We start from the raw sequence: 20,484 nt of genomic DNA on the forward strand, positions 1-20,484 counted from the left end.
TTGCCAAAGGATATTTGTTTTGTTTTTTTGACTCCCACTTCAACTGCATTTGGTCATAAATATTTCATACTTACATTTAGTTCTTGCACATTTTCATCTCTCCTTTCCTCAGCAGCTAGCAAATATCCACCAGGGTGTAACTCATCGCTTAGACTGCCTGTCAACACCCTTGTAACTGTGATGCATGGCTGCTCACCATAAAACCTAGCTGTTACATATTCTAACATGTGTTTTAACTAATCCTCCAAAACAGGATACAAGTGACACAGATGCTGACTCTACTTTTGTGTGTGTTAAGGTAAGCCTACAGAAGGAAGATAACAACATAAGATAATAACAGTAATAAGAAAGTACCAAGCTCAGGTGTCTGAAATAATTGGGCCTGAAACAACTCAACATTCACTTTGATACCATATGTTATGGTGGTGTAATTATTCAGTACATTGCCTGTAGGATGTGCCTTACTGTTCCAATTAGATCAAACCTAATTGATAAAGAAAATCTCACATACATTCTCACATAAGAATTACTTAAAAAATAAAAATGTGCTATTTCAGAGTGTTTCATCAGCAGCATAATTAACAAAAACGACAACAGTGCTTGGCAATGTAACAATAAAACCCAATGTCGTGACAAAAACACAAGCTGTCACCTCAGCTAAACAACCGCAGCACTGTGTATTGCAGCAGATTTTAAACGATACACATAGCAAATTATACAATTCACTGTGAAGAACAACATGATACAATATACAGAAGCGTTGTGCCCATAAATCAACACGCTAAATGTAAATTCTGCTGGGAAATAGCTGCAGGACATTTCAATTACATGACCAGCAGGTATAGAGGAGAGGGAGTGAGATATAGATAACTGTATCTTGTGAAGAGAAAGGCACTTCATTAACCTGAATGGTGTGGTTCGCCTGTGTGTACGTGTGAGTGTGAGAGAGAGTTTCCCTTGGTAATCACATAGTCTCCATTGTGTGTGTGGGTACAGGTGCACATGTGCCACCCAGTTACACAAGGTCTTCATTTGCATGGCAACATTAAACAATTCATAAATCATGCAAATAGTATTCCAAATTTTAAATTTGACTGGTAATATAAATAAATATTTATTTGTGTAAATATATCACATATGTTAAATAATTAATCCAGAGAGATCTCTTTTCATATATAATGCATCAGCCCGAAACTTACCAAGTGCCTTTGGCTTTGCCATAATTGGGAACATTTCCTGCATCAGACATCCTGCATTATTAGTGTCAGATTGCTTGCGAGCATATGCACACACTCTGGGCTGGTAACCATAGAAATAATGGTAGTAACACAGTTGTAGTATTGATTTACACCTGAGGGTGATGATGGCAGAATGACAGCTGTGTCAAAGAGAATGACGCTTGTCATCTCCTGTGAGACTAAAGCTGTTATAATGAGAGTTTGTCACTGCTGCATTGAAGCAAAGTACAAGCTACCATTCATAACATTAATTCTGATACTATACAAACATGCGCAGATGGATATTGCTGCACATATCTAGAGAATGGAGTTAACACAATGAGACATCGGTGTGTGAATTGCCAGATCAGTGTTATTACTTTAGACAATCACTTTCTCTCTACCTGTATTTAAAAAAAAAAGCACAAAAAATTTGAACTTGAAGGCTTGAATAGCTGTCATATATAATTGAACTCTACTGTCTGCTATCTACCTCCATTTTCTTCATTGCATCTGTACTCTGTGTACCTCACTGCTCAGGTGCTTGACCTAATTGCAGCTGCAGAGAGGTAGAAAATTATTCGAGCACAACTCCAACCCATTATCCTGTCGCCGTTCCACCAGAGATGAGTTGACTTGCCTTCTGGCATTATGTGAGACCTTGCGTTACCTTTTGTCCCAGTGTTCCAGCACATCACCGCCATGTGATACAGCATGTTTCGAGTCTATTGCTGCAGGCGCAGATGGCAAGATTTCGCACGAGCCGTTAATGCTTCGTGACATTCGGATGGAAAAGCATGACATTTTCTTGTCAGATCTACTGCTGTGAGGTCTGGATGTCATGGGTAAAGTGTTAATGGGAGAGTCATTGTGTTGTCCTTGACCAAAAATACTACACTGCCCAGCTAGTGAGGGCAGTGGAGGTGTGATTGCGTGTGTTGTCTGTGTGCTTATGACTTGTAGCAGTAAAATATCATGCATATGCACACACAAACCTGGCATCTTTTTTTGCTCAGGTACATGCTGGAGTAGTTGTTCCGCTGGTGTTTTGCAGAAGATGCAGCGAGTTGCTTCCCTGACCTGATTTCCAATGACAGGAATTACTCGAGCATTCAGTCTGACACACACACGCACACACACACACATGCCCATCTCTAGTCTCTGCCTTCCTCTCGTTCTCTTTCAAGCTTGTTCTTCCTCTCCGTTCAATACTCTCACAAAATGAACCTCACCTGCTTCTCACGTTCTTTTATCCCACCTCCACTTGCTTGTGTTTGACAGCGATGTGAGAAAACAGCTCAAAACCTCCCACAGAAAAATGCAGCTCCGCTATGTAACCTGCACATGTGGGAGCACCGTGGCACAGATTTCTAAAATATGTGTCACAATCCTGCTTTAGTCACACACTGCATACGTTAAGCTGTTTTACGCTCATCTATATTGTGTGTGAGTGTGTATGTGTGTGTCTGCAGTCTTGCTCGCTATTCCACTTTATCTTCTTCTCGTTTCTCTTTACTCGGCTGTTTTTCCCCCCGCTTCTCTATCCCCTCTCTTTCGCTCATCCTCACATTCTCGCCCCTCCTCACACAAATCCTCTTTTTAATGCAAAGATTAGGTATTCATATATGCAAATCAGCCTTAAAGCACAAAGTCATAGAGATTGCCCCACAGACACACTGACACCGCAAGCACAGAGTGCATGTTGCGTCACTTAAAGCTCTGTGTGTGTGTTGGAGAGTGTTAAATAGATGATAGAGTGTGTGTTGTTATACTAGTCTCAAACCTCACCAATCTGGTGAATTATACTTATCTGTAGTTAATTTGTGGCCAGTTTAAGACCCTTGATGAGCACTTAACCTGTCACCGCACCAAAAGCCGCACTGCAGCAGCTCCTCACTTTCTCTCTCTCTCTCTCTCTATTTCTCTCTTTAGCATTCCCTCTATCCAATTTAATGCACCCCCTTTCTCCCTGTCTCTTGCTATCTCTGCCTTATTTTTCTTTCTCTTGCTCCCCCTGCTGTATCTGCATTTCCTCCCTTTTCCAATACTATCTCTATTCTTCTATATTCTCCAATGACCTCCCTTGCTCTCTCTCTTTATCTCTCTCTCTACAGTGTAAAGAGGCACAATTAATCCCACCCCTCCCTCCCCCGCCTTTCTTCTTTTGGCTGAGAAGGTAGAGGATAGACCAAAGAGGTGTGCATCCTCTGTATGAGTCACTGTGTGTGTGTGTGTGTATGTGTGTGTGTGTGTATGTGTGATCGAAGGAGATCGGGAGGGGGTGTGTAAGGAGGTGAAGAGCATTGCGTCATCGGGGGTGTGTTGAGCGGGAGGTGGGCCGAGCCGGCTGTCAGTCAGTGACGCAAGCGGAGCACGTGCGTCGGTCATGGCTGAGAAGACGTTGTGCGGCGGTTATCTGGCTGTAGGCGAGGAGAGCTAGAAACAGCCGCAGCTCCCCTTGCCAACGGGTTGATCGAGGGAGTGAATGTCTTGTGTGTGAGTGTGAGTGTGTGTGTGTGTGTGTGTGAGTGTATGTGAGTCTGCGTCTGTGCGCATGTAGATGCTGCATGGGCTGCAACCGGAGCTGCTGCTGGTGGTGAATAATGCAGACAGGGGAACGGAGTTTGGATAGCATGCAGGGAGCCAGATTAATAATGCACCCTGCCGGGTTACGAGCGCTGCATTAGTTAGTTTTGCTGGAACCTGTAGCTGCTTGCTGCCTTCCTGTCTGCCAGACTCTCTGACTCCCTGGCTACCTCCCTGCCAGCCTTTCTACCTGACTGACGGACTGTCTGACTTACTCAGAACATGTCTCACTACCATTTCATCAAATGCTGTAAGTAGCCATTCACCATCTCTTTATCTGTGTATGCAAGTGTGTGTGCAAGTCTATGCTTCAGCCATGGGTGTGTGCCTCTTGTATTAGCACTTACTATGTATGCAGGGTATAATATACTGTATGAGTTTACATGCTTAAGAATTCTGGTCACCAGCTGCACACAGCAGCACAATCTAAACTTCAAATGGGTATTTTTGTCCCTGTGTGTGTGTGTGTGTGTGTGTTCGTGCAGTAAGTGGGTGTGTGAGCTTGCTGCAGAGAGCTGCTGCAGATGTGTGAAGTTGACCGGTGAATGCGGCAGGTAGCGGCAGAGGGAGAGAGAGAGATGAAACAGAGCCACAAAGATGCAGATCCCATGAGCGTCTGGCATATTCATAACACAGTGACAGACTGACAGAGAGAGAAAGTGGTTTCAGAGAGAAAAGGACAGATGGAGGGAAACGGAGGGTGATTTAGAGCAGCGTTGGGAGAGAGTGAGGGAATGGCAGCATTGGGAAATGGGAAGGAGGTGAGGATGGGATGAGTGACATATGAAGAATGCGGCCAAGTGGTGGGAAGAATGATGAGCAGAGTCAGGGAGGAATGAGAGGGTGTGATGCTGATGTTTAAGAGGTAATGACCGAGAGAAGGAATGGGGGAGAATGAAAGGAGAAATACTTGCAGTGAATTCTGCGATGCTGTAGAGTCTCTCCTCAACTCTGAGAACCCTATCTGTGTCACCCCCAAATCTCTCCATACTACATACATCTACATCTATATCCTGCATGTTTATGGTGTCTTTGTTTGCAGCCTGCATGTGTCTTTGTTTGCTCTCTTCATGATTCCATGGTGGTGCCTCTGTTTTTGTATCCATCCGTCCCATTCTCATGAACATGATATTTCAGGAACGCCTTTAGTGAATTTTCTCAAATTTGGCACAGACATCCACTTGAACTTGAGGATGAAGTGATTACTGTAGAATGTGGTAGTCAGATGTTTAAGGTCAAGATTGACCTCACAGAACACGTTTTTCGCATCAATAATTCAAACACTTATTGGGACAAAATTTCACACAAATGTCTTGTAGCTTAAGATAATGACCTAATGGCATTTTATATCCAAATGGTCAAAGATAAGCTTTCTGCAAAAAAGCTTTTCTGGACATTAACATCAACACCATAACTGCCATAGCAGAAGGTGAGATTGTGACCATATTTTACATTTGGTCAGATACTGAATTGGTGGCACTAATCTTGGGTGCCCACTGTGACGCAACATCCATATTTGAAGCATTGTCTGTCTGTCGTGGCGACAACTTTGTATTTTGTCAGAATCAGCTTTAATGGCAGAGCGAGCATGTGAACACATTCAAGGACTTTGACTGTTTTTGTTTCTCTCAATGAATTTACACATTACATTTGACGCACTAACAGACATACAACAGTAGTCCACCACAAGCCCATTGGTTTTGCTGATATTGAGCTTCGGGTGATTGCCGTTGCAACATGTGATGAAGCTCTCTATCGGTCCTCCGTACTCCTCTATAAAAAGTCCTTCAAAGTCTTCACTATCAAGTGTCTGTCCAGCATGACTCTGGACAGACATGGATGTAATCTGCAACCTGACGGGTTGGTGCGGGCGTACATCCGTCAGCTTGTAATTTCAGTCTAATTTATAAGCTCTTGCAGTGCCGTCAGTGTTATTAGCCGGAGCCTGCATTGGATATTCCACAGACAATCAATAACTGATAGCCTGGAGACGGGATGGCAGGAGAAGAAAGCTCCTGCTTTTATTCCCGTTTCTCTCTCTCTCTCTCTCTCTCTGTCTCTCTCTCTCTCTCTGTCTCTCCACTCACTCCATCTCTCTCAGATTCATTCAGCCCTATTTCCCATCAGACTCAGTCCTACAGTACTGTCCTTTCCCTCTCCCATTCACATTCCATCGATCAGCTCGGAGCCATTCATCACACGGCAACAAAAGCTGCGTTATTTTTGTATGACTGTTCACAGGGGACGTCATGTCATAGTTTTTTCATTCATCTATTGTACATTTTGCGCAAATGTTAGATAATTAATAAGTAAATTAAGTATTCATTTACATACTGTTTTCATGTGAAAATGGAAATTCAAGTATTTATTGACTGAGGATGAAACATTAATGATCTTTGCTGTCAGTGCTGGCTGTATTTGATGTTTTCATCTAAAAACTGAAGACAGAGAAATTCTCCAGGGAATGTTCTGACACACTACCCAGTAATTTTATACTAATAACACATTCAGCCACATTAATGTACAACAACACACACCAGGTAATGACAACTCGTAAGGGTAAGATTTTACAGTCTCATGTGACTACATTTAGTGCTATGTGTGAACTGCTGTGCAGATTAAAGTGAACCTTTTAGCTCACTGAGCAGACATCATTATTTATTTAGAGGTGCACTTTATGTACATATCTTTACTCACAAAATGTTACTTCAGGGTGTTCAGCAGATTCTAATGGATATCCATCTTTTTCATACTACATATACTAATATGTGTGCATGTATATGCTAGTGGCATCTGTCTCATCTGCTGGGTGTGACTGTAACCTTGAATGCATGTTTAATAGATGATATATGAGGTTGACAGAAAGTGTGAAGGATATGAGTGGCCAAACACAGGCAGAGATGACAGTCACAGAGTCAAGGCGGTGATGAAGACAGGGTTCAACATATCCACATTTTGTGTGGTTGAACTGACTGGCTCTCTGCTACCTACTGTCATACCATTATCTCAGCATTCAGGCAGAAAAAGGGAGCAAAAGAATAATATCTGCAGTCTCAGAGTTTTTTCTTGGTGTGTAAAATCTGTCTCCTGTCATAGTCTCATACTTTACCACTGCACCGTCATTCAAGACAAATATAAATAAATAAGGGTGACAAACTCTCATCCATGTGTTAGAAGCCCTGCCAGTGGGGGTGTCGTAAATCCAGATGATGATTTTTGATTTAAAGGTCACGATTCAATGTGATTAATGCTTCAAACATGACGGCTATGCAATTGTTGGACATCTGTCAACAACTTCAAATTATTTAGAAAGAAGGGATATTCTACAACAACTTCACTTTATATTTGTGGCTTTTTGAACATTAGGGGGAGGCAAGCTCAAATAATACTCCCAACAAATAAAGATTTTACAGTTTAACAAAAACATTCAACAATAAACAACAGAAGTTTGAAATTCACTTAGTTACAATGCTTGGTTTCTCAAACCTGTCCCGAGCCTTCCCAAATAAATCAATAAAAGATCTCTGAAAGAGAAAATAAAACCAACATCTCCGTTGCTGTTAACTCCGGTACAGTTGATTGTCTTCGGGCACACAGGGCGATCATCAGACAAGTTAAGGTAGCTTTGAAGTGTTGTTTAATCCAAAAAGGTTCAAAGTAATCTCTGGTAATTTGCTCCGGATTCAGAGCAGAATCCAATACAACTGGGTGTTTATTCCTCAAGAAGGTCTGGCTCAGCACTGACTCTCTCCTCCAGAGCTGGCTTTCCTCTTTTTTCAGCCCTGCAGTGAGCTAGGTGTCAACATAGGATAAATCAGGGCAGCTCATATTAGCGCACCCAGTCTTATTATGTCTACCATGGATGTAGAGTTAATACACAGCATAGCCACTGCTACTGCAGTCACATATCAAAATGGGATTCAGAGTGGAATAGAAGGCAAGGGGGAGAAATATGTAAGAGTAGAAGAAGAAAAGAGGCAATAACAGGACTGTGAAAGCTGGATTGTTGAGAGATGGAGTGGCATGATAGTGGAAAAGGCAGTGGGTTGATTGTATTTCTGTGCTCGTATGCGTGAGTCTGCTCGACCTGCAGCCAAGTTCCTCAATAAAATACAGTTGAAGCAGGCACCTGGCATGAAGAGTATAATAATGACCCCCCTTGTCTGGGACCTGAACACAAAAGAACCGTTTTAACATGTCTAACCAGAGCAGATGGCACTGGTGTATTGTGCAGAAGGTGTGTGTATGTGTGTGTTTATGTGTGGCTAATGGGGGTGGAGGGGGCAGGTGTTGAGAATGAATGTGTAGATGTATATCAGACGGGAAAAAGCACATAAAGACGCAGCAGCTCCATTCGTCTGCCAGGATGGCTTTGTCTCTCCAAGATAAAGATCTAGTCCAAACACACCTCGGCCCACAGATGAAAGGCAGCAGTTTGCTGTATAAAGTAGACACAAAGTGGAAACAGTCCACTCATTTATGTCGGAGGACTGCAGAGGCCATCTTTTATTGCTATATTGTTTTTCCCTCCTGAATGTTCATACTCTTCAAAAACTAATGCACGTCACTCTGTGGATATGATGAGAGATGAAGAGAGAGGGAGACAGATGGGGTTATAGGAAACATGGGGACAACATATAAAAGACAAAGAGAGAGATGAAATAGAGGCATTGAGAACCACTGGAGATCAATGGAGAGACAAAGTCGCTCCAAGGAGGGGATTCTTAAAACAAAATGGGCACAAAAGAACGATAGCAACAAAGAAACAGCAGAGTTGAGTTTGATAAAAGAAGGAATGAGATATAGAGACAGCAGGGGCTGAAGAGGGATGAGTTGGTGAGTCAGAAAGAAAAACACATGCTATTTCTGCGAATGCATCCTCCTCTTCATATTGTTCTTGTCCTCAGGGGTGTCTGTGACCTGAATTTGTCGAATCATCAGCTATCAACGCAAGATTGATGGACAAACTTTTACTTGACACCTAAGGTGTTTGTCTCCCTTGATTTTCCCCAAGCGCCCTTAGTGAATCTCAATCTGAGCCTACCTACTGCGCAAACACTGCACATCCTAATCAGCCACGCAGACAATAATAATAGGTTTAGCAGCTGCCTCACAATGAGATCTGTTTGGCTGAGTTCCACTGAGAGGCAGAGAGATAATGCAGAGTCAGGAGAATCACTGCACACTGTTGGGACAGGAGAGACAACACACAAAGTGCTGCGGTGCTCACCCCAAGGCTAAACAGACACAGCCAATATCATTTACAGTAAATATGCTAAGTGAGGAACACACAACTGGGAAAAGTGCAAAAATGCATGTACATGAAACAATAACACGTGAAACGCAGTTCTGCCATGAGATGAAGCTGACAGTGTTAGTGTGTTTCATCACCGGATGCTTGCCTCTTTAGCTCAGTATCAAACTATATTTGAGTAAATATAACATTTTCTCTGATTCACCAGATTGTCATCCTCACTCTTCGCAGGGACAGCTTGGCATCAGAGCTCGATTGTAAACAAATAATGTATAAATACATTACATTTGTATTTAGTTGTACTTGGCCTTATAGTATCCTGATATTAATCATCATTGTCATTGTCTCTCTCTTTCTCATCAGGTTGTTTCCAGCTATGTAATGTCTTTCGTCAGAACATGGAGATAGACCAGTGTCTGCTGGAGTCTCTCCCCATTGGCCAGCGCCAGCGGCTGGTTCGAAGGATGCGCTGCGACCAAATAAGGGCTTACTACGAGAGAGAAAAGAGCCTTCAGCGCCAGCAAGGTGGCATCAAGGTTCGAGCCCTGCCCGCCCACCGCAAGAAGCACCGCGTCCGCTTCAGCCTTGCCGACGTCCTGCAGGATGCCATCATTCGCCATGACGACAAAGAAGGTGTGTATGTGAGTGGATTTGTGAGGGTGTGATGGTGAGGACTGGCTACCAGATATGCAGTGCTAGATTTCTGATATCTACATATCACACAAACACACACACACACACACGCGCACACACACACACACACACACACACACACACACACACACACACACACACACACACACACACACACACACAAGAGTGGGCCAGAACAGTGCTGCTGGCTGCAGGTTACACGACTTGTTCTGCTGGAAGCTGTCCACTTGACTGAGCAGAACAGAGTGACGCTTTTATCCTGATACAAACTGCTGTCGAGAACAAAAATACCTCAGCTGAGATGATAATGTCTGCTGTCGAGAGCAAACAGTAATTCCACACAGTGGCAGTCACTTTTTGTTGGACTCTGTGTAAAAGAGGCAGATTCGCGTCAGTTTTCTGTCACCTGTACTGTTCAGTGGCAGGGAGATTATTATACAAAGATAAACAAATGCCAAGAGTAACAAGAGGGCACATGTGACAGCTGCTTGGTTTCTGGACCTGTCTGATACAGCAGTGAATAGAAGCTATTTCTTAAGATTGATAGTGTTGTTTGTAGTTTCATGCGCATTTCACAGTGACATAAATGCAAAGTAATGCAACAAACCAAACACCAGCATGTTAAAATATTAGCCCAGGGACAATGAATACTGGGCACTGTTTCAACCGTTCAGTTATTTGTTTCAAACAAACAAACAAAACGGGTCTTTTGGTAAAACTGTGTACTGGAATGATTGTGTTTTCTACACGTACAGATGGCACTGAAGATAGTAATGGTAAAAAAATATCTGCACTGGAGAATTTTAAAAATGATTTAAAAGAAGATTTGAGCTTTCTTTGTCTGAGAATATTTGTTTGTGTGTGCTTGTGCAGTGTACATTTGTGCATTTGTCCACACAGTATAGCAAATCTAGCCTCGGGTCTAAACCGGGCTGTAGCCTGCTTGGCTCTTAGTAAGGACACACGCAAGTACTCAGATGAGATAGTCAATGAACTCGTAAGATTCCAGAGGTCCACGCACTTTATTCTAAAGGGCATTGATTTTCTTTCTAACATCACAGTCTTTCTTTTTGTGTATGCCAGTCATTTGCCAGCCCTTCACCCAGCTGTCTGGGAGTATCTGTGTCAGACCTACAAGCAGTCTTTGCAGGTCACTGTGTTAATCTCTGCTCTCTGGCTGCCAATGAGGTTCAGCCGGGGTCTGTGGGAGCAGCTGGTGTGGCATTGCAAACAGCCAGACTGAAACCAGGGTTCCTTGGCTTGGCATGAATCAGACCTGCTACCCCTCTGCCTCGTGCCTACCTACAGCCATGGTGGTGCCTACCATGGCACTGAACTGGTCCAAGGCTACCTTTTGTTTTGCTGTGGGAAGGTCTCCTGACCTTCTAGTGGTGTTCATGGCAAGAACTGGATCTCGATCAAACAAAATTTAACACTCGTGTGCAGCCGTCCCCACATGAGGGACAGATTCACTGCCAACAGTATCACTTCAGTTGGCCTGTCTTGTTCTGTATTGCAGCGTCTGTCTCATTGAGGTAACACTTGGTTGGGTGGATCAGCACTTGCTACATCTTGACAATGGTTCTCGAGCGTTCCTCGCTGGCTCTGGTGATCTGAGTGATAACAGTTTTTCGCACCATTGCTGCTTGAGTCAGCTCTCCTCTCCTTTCGTAAAGAGTGATAGGATTTGCCTCAGGCTTGGATTTTCCCCAAAGTAATGTAGGAATGTTTCCTCTTACCACAGAAATATTTTCAGAGTAGAGGGATTGTGTAAACGTACTTGTTGCAACGAGAGCCTCGGGGTTCATCTGGTGGGTAGGTTAAACAATAAAGGATTAGACTCATTGACAGTGCCACTATCACTCAGTCTCTTGGAAATAAAAACAGAAATATCAAACAGGATATGTGAGGGCTGATTTCGTCTTGATGATGCAAGAAGCTCATTACTGTATATCTACATCAGACAGGACTACCAGAAAAATATATATATTTTTTTTTTTCATGCACTGATTATTATCATTAAATGGATCCACAAGATGAAGTTTTAAGTGTGAAGTTTGAAGTAAGACAGATAGACATTGTAATAGGGGGTCAGAAATTCACGCCTGTTAGCTGATAGACAATTATAAATTTAACGTTGCTGTTGAATGAACTGTGGATGTCACAAACATTATCAGTTTTCAATTTTCAGCACCATGTCCCCCACGTGGTGCTGATTAATTAAAAAATTGATTGGAAGATGTTTCGGTAGCTTGTCCTTGTTTTTAGGAATTTGTTAGGGTGCCAGAGAGAAAGAGAATGACTGGCCAAAATGAGAGGAAATGGCAAAAGAAATATGGACGAGTGAAATAGAATGAGAGGGATTGGATGTCTTAACCACTGATTTTATAACTATGGACAGAGCCTCCAGGTCTGAAAAAGAGAAGCAACTTTCTTTCTATGGACATCAGTGGGCAGATCCACTCTCATGAAGAAGTCAGATTGTATGTAAGCTTATGAGAAAATGATCCTACTTGAGTCATTTTTTTTAAAGTATGGGCCCATTTGGACTAAAATAGAAGATAAAGCATGATATGGGTGTGACCATGGTTGCTACCATGGCATGCCCTCACGTTCTCAGTCAAATCCAATCAATATCCTTCCCAGCTCCACCCTCTTGTCCAAATATGTTCCATGCTGGCTCCAAAAAAACAAATTAAACTCAAGGCTTAAACCGTAGTCCACAAATCAATGGGTCACACTTGTTCCTAATTAAAGAGCTGGTTTGAGAATTAGATTCATAGAAGCTCATAGAAAGATCGATGTGATAGTGCAGAATCTCAGTCTGCTGACAAGGCAGCCTGGTAATCAGAGATATCACACACACACACACATACACAGTCACACAAGGATTTATTTTCTTATCGGTTGTCTTGTACAGGAAATAAGATGAAGGGGAGTAAGATAAAGAGGCAGGGTGGAGAAAAGATGAAAGGGTAGGAATATGGGAAATTGCAAAGCCAAAGAAATTGACAGGCAGCAGGAAAGAAGCATCAGGTTATGGATAATATTGTAGGGTTAAGGGGAAGAAAATACCTATAGCACACAGCTTTATGTGTAGATAGGAGCAGGCTATACCTCATCTCCATTCTCCGTTCCTATCTGTCATATGCAAACATCTCGCTCGCTTGCGTTTTGACATTTGGCGAAATTGCTTTTCCCAAACCAATCTCTTAACTTCATCAAAGCAAGACAGAAGTGGAACGGCCGCAGCTGTTGCCCTCGTAGCCATGGACCCTACAATCAATTTTTATTGTGTCATCGTCCTTTCAAAAGAATAATGATATTGAAGATGACATTTGGATATCTGTTGTTCTTGCTGCGATGACGATTCTTGGCAAAACACAATGTGAGAAATGTTTTGTAAAATAATTTATAACGTCTTAGGAAAGATCAGCAGCAGTTTAGCTCATCTGATGTGAATGAAACAGCTGTTCGTAGGAGTCTAGAGTGGACTCTTGCATCACATCATTTGGGAATTACTTATGATGCCACCTGTATGGTTAAATCATTGCACATTCTTCTGCTGTCATGTTGCAGCCAGCTTGAATTCACATCCTGTTTCTTTTAATGTATTTATCACATTTTGGATGGATAAACTAATAGTATCTGTTAAATCACCTGACATTCTCATACTTTGTTTCAGTGTTATAAAGGTTTATGTCGTGTACTCATGTAGGTGTGTGCATGTGCATATGTGTTTTGCGTTTTCTTGAAACATTATGTGGCAGTTCGGCTGTAGAGCATCCACCAGACAGGTCCACACCTTGGATGGATAATCACGAAAGACATTCATGGTCCCCAAAAGAATGTATCCTAATGTCTTTGTTGGTTCCCTGACTTTTTAATGTGGCACACTCCTCAGGTCCAATGTCAAATCTTTTCCCTCTGCTACTAATAATAATCTCACCTCAAAACTCACAAATGCTACCAGTTCTCTTAAATGGGAATGCTAAACCAGGCCAGAAGCAGTGCTGGTGGGGATTGCACCTGGTCTCTGCTTTAATTTGTGAATGCTTGTCTCCTGTGCCTGTTTTTGTGTGTGAAAATGTATGTTCTAATGCATGAAGAAGAAGGTGGAGATTTTTCCTTACTGTTACTGTACATGTGGTACATTTACTGTAATTGTGCATATACATAAACAGACAGTCGTCTGAATTGCCGCCGAACATTATTGATAAGTGTGTATAGATCCATCCTGCAGGCACAGCAAAGGGACTCACAGACTCCAATCAGAGGAAGTGGAGCAAGCAGAGGTAACAGTAATAGCTTTCAGTCTTGCGTGGTGTTTTGGAGCACTGCTGTGTGCCTGTGTTATACAATGTTCAGTCATTAGTGTTGATGCAGCCCCCACCTTCAGATCAGTGCAGCAAAGCTTCTTAAAAAATAGAGCAGGCAGTTTTCTGGAAGTTTAAACGGGCCTTTGTCCTGTTAATTCTCGCCATTGAATACATCTTACCTCTGAGGATTTCTCCGACAGGGCGGAACTGGTGCTCATCGTTGTTTTTAGTATTGAACTCAGATCAATATTAAGATGATCACAGATATAAAAAAACATATATATATATATATAGTTTGTATTTATCCAGTGTGAAGATGTGTCCATGCAGATTAAGGTGTTTATTTTGTTATATGTTGTGTGTTGACATCTGCTGTAATTCTAATGGAGATACTGGATGACACGGCAGCTGAAGTTGAAAATCAATGTACCACTCAGAATAGTGATGATGACATTTTACCCTCTAGTCTTTTATTTATCAGTGAGCCTGCCACTTCACATTGATCCAACACTTCGATATCCTATTTAGACGAGGAAACATTTAATTTTATATATGTATATAACCTAACCATATATATTTATACATTCAATTTCAGCTGCAGTGTCGTCCATATGCCAAATATGAATAATAGAGGAATACATTGAAATTTCACTGCAGTGGAGCATGCTGGGATCAGAGGCATGTCAAACATCTGTCATGTTTTTGACAGAACCAGGCCTGGGCCCACAAAGTAGACAAAGATGTCATGATATCTGTTACTGGAATGCAATTTAAAACCTTCCGACCAGATACAGCAGGGATCCCTTTAATGTCAACCGCATCGTCAGGCAGCATATTGAAACTTTTTACAGGCAGTGGTGTTTGTCTGAGCTTCTAATATTAAACCTGTGGTTCACATGATGAGTCATCAGTTTTGCCTTGAGAGATTTGGCAGCGCAGGTTAATATGTGAGGGAGCGAAAGATGTAGGAGAGCACGAAAAAAGAAAAGTACTTTGTGAACTCATTCCCTCACAGAGGTCTACACAGCCCAGTGTGAAGTTAAAATTCAATTTAGATAGTTTTCCTCCCGTGTTTGAATGTTTCAATCAACATTAAGCCCAAGAGGAAAGAAAATAAGTGTGTAATGACACTTTTTTCCTGAATATGGCAGAAAATGGATTAAAGCATATTCACTTATTCCCTGGATTGTCTGCCTCTATTGCTCACAAACAAGCAATTGTATTGTCCTAGTCAGCCTGTCTGCTGGAGAAGACTTGACAAGTACTTAATAGCAAAAAACAAAAACATAACAGGAATGTCATTCCAGCAGTGAGATATCCACCATGTTACACAATCATTCCTAGCCTGAGTGGAACTCTACAGCTACTGTACTACAATACAATGCTTCCTCCACGATTCATTTGTCAGGGGTACAACTGTTTTTGAAGGACATATGTATCAGATTATTGTAAGAATAAACAGTATCTATATTTGCTAATCATGGGGGCTACATACACTGCACTGTGAGTTAACTATTGTGGAAGAGTTTTGCAGATAAGTCCTTATAATATTTTGGCAAATGTAATCTTCTGAAATTGCATTAACACCCTGAAGTGTTAGCTGTATATACACGGCATCGTTTTAGAGACTTAACACTTGAAACCCATGAAAAAACATCTCATGTCTGAATGAGTGGGCAGGAGACGCCGGCTCCATTTTACAGAACCTATCACACGAGAGAGTTAAGCATTATTGGAAAACTGTACAGTATGTTTTATCATCAGGATCGAAACAAAGGAAAAATGTCAAAGCTCATTTCAGAAACATGGGGCAGTGAGGTGAGACGGTGCGGTGCCTCTTGTGACTATGACTGTGTGATAAGGACTTGAGAGACAGGCGTTTATAAGAGCGAGGGATTTGAACAGAATCTCATATGGGGCTGCCACGGAGTGATGCTGTACATGGGGGGAATATGTGTGGTTACTAGATGAAGAAAATTGGCAATACTGCTGTAAGTGGCATATTATGGAAGACGTATTATGGGGATTTTATCAAATTCATGGAAAATCTCGGTCCAGTGAGATAAGGAAGAGCCAAAGAATTGAAAAGAGAGGCTGAAGAATAACCTTTAATCTTGTATCTACAGAACATGTGCATTCATCTTGTGCATCATATCTACCTCGAGAAGCTCAAGTTCAACAAAGAATAATACTGTTATCACTTACATCCATCGCTTTAGATGTTTGTGATATTATTTCCTTGCGTAGGTGAAAGCATAACCAAATGCTCTTTTCAGGAGCAGAGAAGTGCTTATGTTTTTTTTTTAAACTGTCAAGGATACTTACTTCGTAATTTTCTGTGTAGGCAAGAGATCCTGAAGAGCTGTTTTCAGCTCTCACACCAACAGAAAAACAGGTAAGGACAGGATCTCTGTCAGTCTCAATGACGGCACAGATTTCGAGGCGAGCCGGTGAGTCGTCAGGAATCTGAGGATCACTAATTAACTTGTTGATTGGTTTAGCTGCAGTCCTGCTGTAGTTCTTGACGCGTGCCGTTCCATTAATCTATATCAACTCATTTAGAGTCCTCTGTCTCGTCCTTTTTTCCTCTGTCTCTCTCTTTTCCAATCTGCTACCAGTTCCTATCTGGTTGCCATGGAAACTCCACATATGTCTCGAACAGCTGTTTTGCAATTTTCCACAAAATGACAGCCTACTTTTCTCCGTGCCCACTCTCCATTTCCCTATCAGCCTCCTATTAGACACACACACACACACACACACACACACACACACACACACACACACACACACATACTGTATACGCTAGATCAGCATATCATCAAAACGCCGACTGACTGATTTAACATAGTGAGAAAATTACTGTTGTGGCTGCGGGACAAGCGTATAGCTGTTCTACTGGAGGTAAATAATTCAGTGAATATCAATCTCTTTGATGACCACGGTTATTTTTCCCTTTCAACTCCATTACAGCAGAGACAAACATTGTTATTCTCTACTGTAAACCTTCAACAGCTCCTAAATACATGCAAAACTTTAATGTCTTAATTAGATCATTTTCATTAGTCCTATTTATGTATGTTCTTTCACAATGTAACTTTTTGTAGTTTAAAGCAGAATAAAATCAAAACCGTTCCATATGATAACAGATTTTAAATATCGAGAAGCCATAGCAGCTTATCCTTGCTTTATTGTATTTAACAGCCCTGCTGGATTTCACCTTAAGCCAATCAGATTAGTTTCCATTTCCAGCAGCTTTAGAGCTTTAAGACAAGAAAGCCATTAATTTCCATACTAATATTGGCCTGACATATGTTTTTCTCTCTCTGTACTTGAATTCCCTTTGTCCAATAACTTTATAACAACCAACTTGGTGGAGTTATGGAAATACTGAGAGGTGATTAACATTGTCTGTCTGTAAACAATACTCATATGTCCACATTTTGAAACCATTTCTGTGGTTATCAATACTCCTGATCCTTGTCTTTAAGAAATCCCTTCCAAATGTTTATTTATTTAAAGAGATGGAGGACGAAAATCTGAAGTCCTTGTTCTGTGCAAAGCTGTATTTTAAAATTTGAATGCTAAATCTGATGCTTTTTTAAGAATGAATTAAATAAAAAAGTGATAAGTAGAAATTAACTGTCAATTGTCATATGGACACCTGAATATAGTTTTATGGCAGATACGGAAATTATGTTAACCTCTGAAAAATGTAAATGTTAATTGCTTGCACTCACTACTAGTGCAAATACAAAATAGACACAATGGATACGTGGGCTTCACACAGACTAGAACAGTAGTTGGTCTTGATGAATCCGTCAATGTTACAACAGTACTATTGACTCCTAATGGCCACATAACCAGACAAACACTTTGCTTATTTTCTTTAACTGCCTTAGAGTCAATATGTAGCTCTTGACCTTCGACCTCTCTTTAGACACATTCAATAAATGTGCCATAAAACTCTGTTAGGTTCTTCTATCAAAGACTAACATTAACTGGCTCTAACAGATGGGGAATTTTACAGACCAGAGATAGCTAACTTCATAGTTTATTTTTTATTAAGAGGCAAATCATGTGAAGCCTTGCATGCTTAAAAATGGCTGCTCTACATTCACTAATGAGCAGCCCTGTGATAAACTGTTTGATAGACAGGAAAGCGAGAACATTATCTATTCCCTTGTAACGACTTAAGCACTAGATGAGCCTCACTTGGTGGTTTACAGTCTTGAGCCCTACAGTATGTTTAGAAGGCAGGAGATAATTGTGCTGATTGACTCTGTTTGTTTCTCATCAACCATTTAAAGTCCATTAAGAGCTGAATGCCATTAGATGAGTGGGAAAATGTCTGTGTACAGTGTGTGTTTGGCCTGTTGACCTTGTATCTGTGCTTCTAAAATGATTAGTCAACAGACAGAAAATCTGTTAATCACAGTATTGATAGCTGATTCATGTGTAGGTAATTTCTCAGTTAAAAATGCCAAACTACTGGTAAATAGCTTATAGCATTTGGCTATCTCTCAAACTGTTAGACAAATCAGAACAGTTCAGAACTCACAATTACTTGTATAGTGGGTATTTGATGGGATTTTCTTGACAATTAATATTGTTAATAAAGTTTTTTTAATTAAACATTTAAGCTTTTATTCTATAAAATGTCAAATAAAATAGTGAAAAACTTCCATCACAGGTTCCTTGAGCCCAAGATGATGCTGTAAAATGTTTGAATTCTTTTTTTCTAATTCTTTTCTTTTTCGTGAGACAGACAGTCAGTTGGTGTTTGGGTTTTAAACTATCATAAAAAAGGAAAGAAAACCAACAAGTGCTGGCATTTTGTCTTGCTAAATAACGTATTATATATTACATATTTAGTTTAAAACGTTCAAAAATCAACTTAAATTATTAACAGAATGTGAAGTAATAGCAGGTTTGACGTTATGTCAAAGATGTGTTGTGTTGTAGAGATAACAACTAAAGTTAGCATGCTAACCAGCTAGCACTGGGCCTGAAAACTTCTTTCTCCCATTAGTCCAAAGTTCCTGTGCTAGCGGTGTAAACACCAACACTCCCCTGGTTGTCCTGCTAGCTGCACGTCTAACTGAGCTGGCTATTTAAAAAAAATTTCATCCATCTGAGAGAACAGCTGAGATGTTATTGTAGGTGTACCAAAAAAATGATAAATGTTCATGTTTATGTAGCCTTTCCAGCAATGATTAAACATCTGTGGGATCAGGCAGAAGTAGAGAGTTTGGTGTTTGAACTGTGTGGAGAGGTCAGTGTAACAGCTTTACAGTAGCTTGTGGTGATTTCAATATATGCAGGTTATTTACTCCATATTCTGGTTTTGTGAGAATGCAAAGTTATTTTTATCATCTGTACACATGGACAGTTGGCCTACAGTATGTTCCAATTTGCTTATTTTATTGGTTTTAAATTCAGATAAGCACATGATTTTTATCCAGCATGCCACACACAGCCACACACTCTGTGTGGCTGTGTGTGGGTTAGATGAGGTTATTTAAGCAGGTCCGTCTAGATAACGACCCTTTAAGTGAAATGACCTCATGGGCATCATCAACAGGGGTCATTAGTTGGAATTATCACCGCCGTAACTACCGGAGTAACAGTCCTCAGAGCCATTGGTATTTATGTGTGTGTGTATGTGTGTGTGTGGGGGGGAAGGATTGCGTGACAGTGGTGGCTGTTTTGCTGGTATAAGGTCTGCCAGGGTCCCAGGGTCTAGTCAGTATCCATCTAGTGCTGTCAGTGTCTGTGAAATCACATATGTCCAAACCACAGCACTCCACCACCCTCTCTGCTAGCCCTCTCTTGTTTGTCCATTCTGCTCTATTTATCTGTCACACACTTCAGCTCTCTCTCTCTCGCTCGCTCTCTCTCTCTGGCTCTCATGTTGAATAAAAGATATATCAGTTGCATATAAAATCACTGTGACCTTGTTTGCCTACTACTGTCTGCTCATTTGTTCACGGCCGACTGCTTGAACTTGTTTGCAGTGGTTTGTGTTTCCTGCAGTAGATCTGTGTCAGTATGTGAGCAGGTTGTGCGGCTCACTGGAGCCTATGGCATTTGATGTGAATGTCTGTAACCCAGAGGCTTTCTGACCTGCTACTGGAGCAAGGAGCTACCACACACACACACACACACACACACACACACACACACACTGACATGTCAAGGACAGTCAGAGGACACTCAACACATACAGGTTTTGAAAGTGAGTGACTGAGCTGATCTGTGTGTGTGTGTGTGTGTGTGTGTGTGTGTATGTGTGTGTGTGTTTTGTCTTCTCTACATGCCCTAAGCGCCCCTGTCTTCACACGCAGCAGGTGTTAACATATGGATGTTTGTTGTGTTGCAGTGTTACGTCTCCTGAAGGAGGGAGCCGACCCCAACACTCTCATTTCCTCTGGGGGATCCCTGCTACACCTGG

General features: G+C 41.4%; 1 protein-coding gene across 5 annotated transcripts in view; it reads left to right on the top strand.

Moving 5' to 3' along the window:
* myo16 (myosin XVI) overlaps nucleotides 1-20,484 on the top strand; it is a 113,196-nt gene that overhangs the window by 18,410 nt on the left and 74,302 nt on the right. For 3 of the 5 annotated variants that reach the window (XM_084361936.1, XM_084361935.1, XM_084361937.1), the window contains exons 2-3: nucleotides 9,421-9,690; nucleotides 20,413-20,483. In XM_084361936.1, the coding sequence (XP_084218062.1) occupies nucleotides 9,456-9,690; nucleotides 20,413-20,483 (306 nt within the window). In that variant the 5' untranslated portion in view covers nucleotides 9,421-9,455. Of the gene's footprint in view, nucleotides 1-3,606; nucleotides 4,054-9,420; nucleotides 9,691-20,412; nucleotide 20,484 lie in introns of those variants that run through there. The other 2 variants (XR_014623267.1, XM_084361934.1) reach the window with 1 other exon arrangement.

This window comes from Pagrus pagrus (genome assembly GCF_965226575.1).
Source record: "Pagrus pagrus genome assembly, chromosome: 9".
Taxonomy (NCBI): Eukaryota; Metazoa; Chordata; class Actinopteri; order Spariformes; family Sparidae; genus Pagrus; species Pagrus pagrus.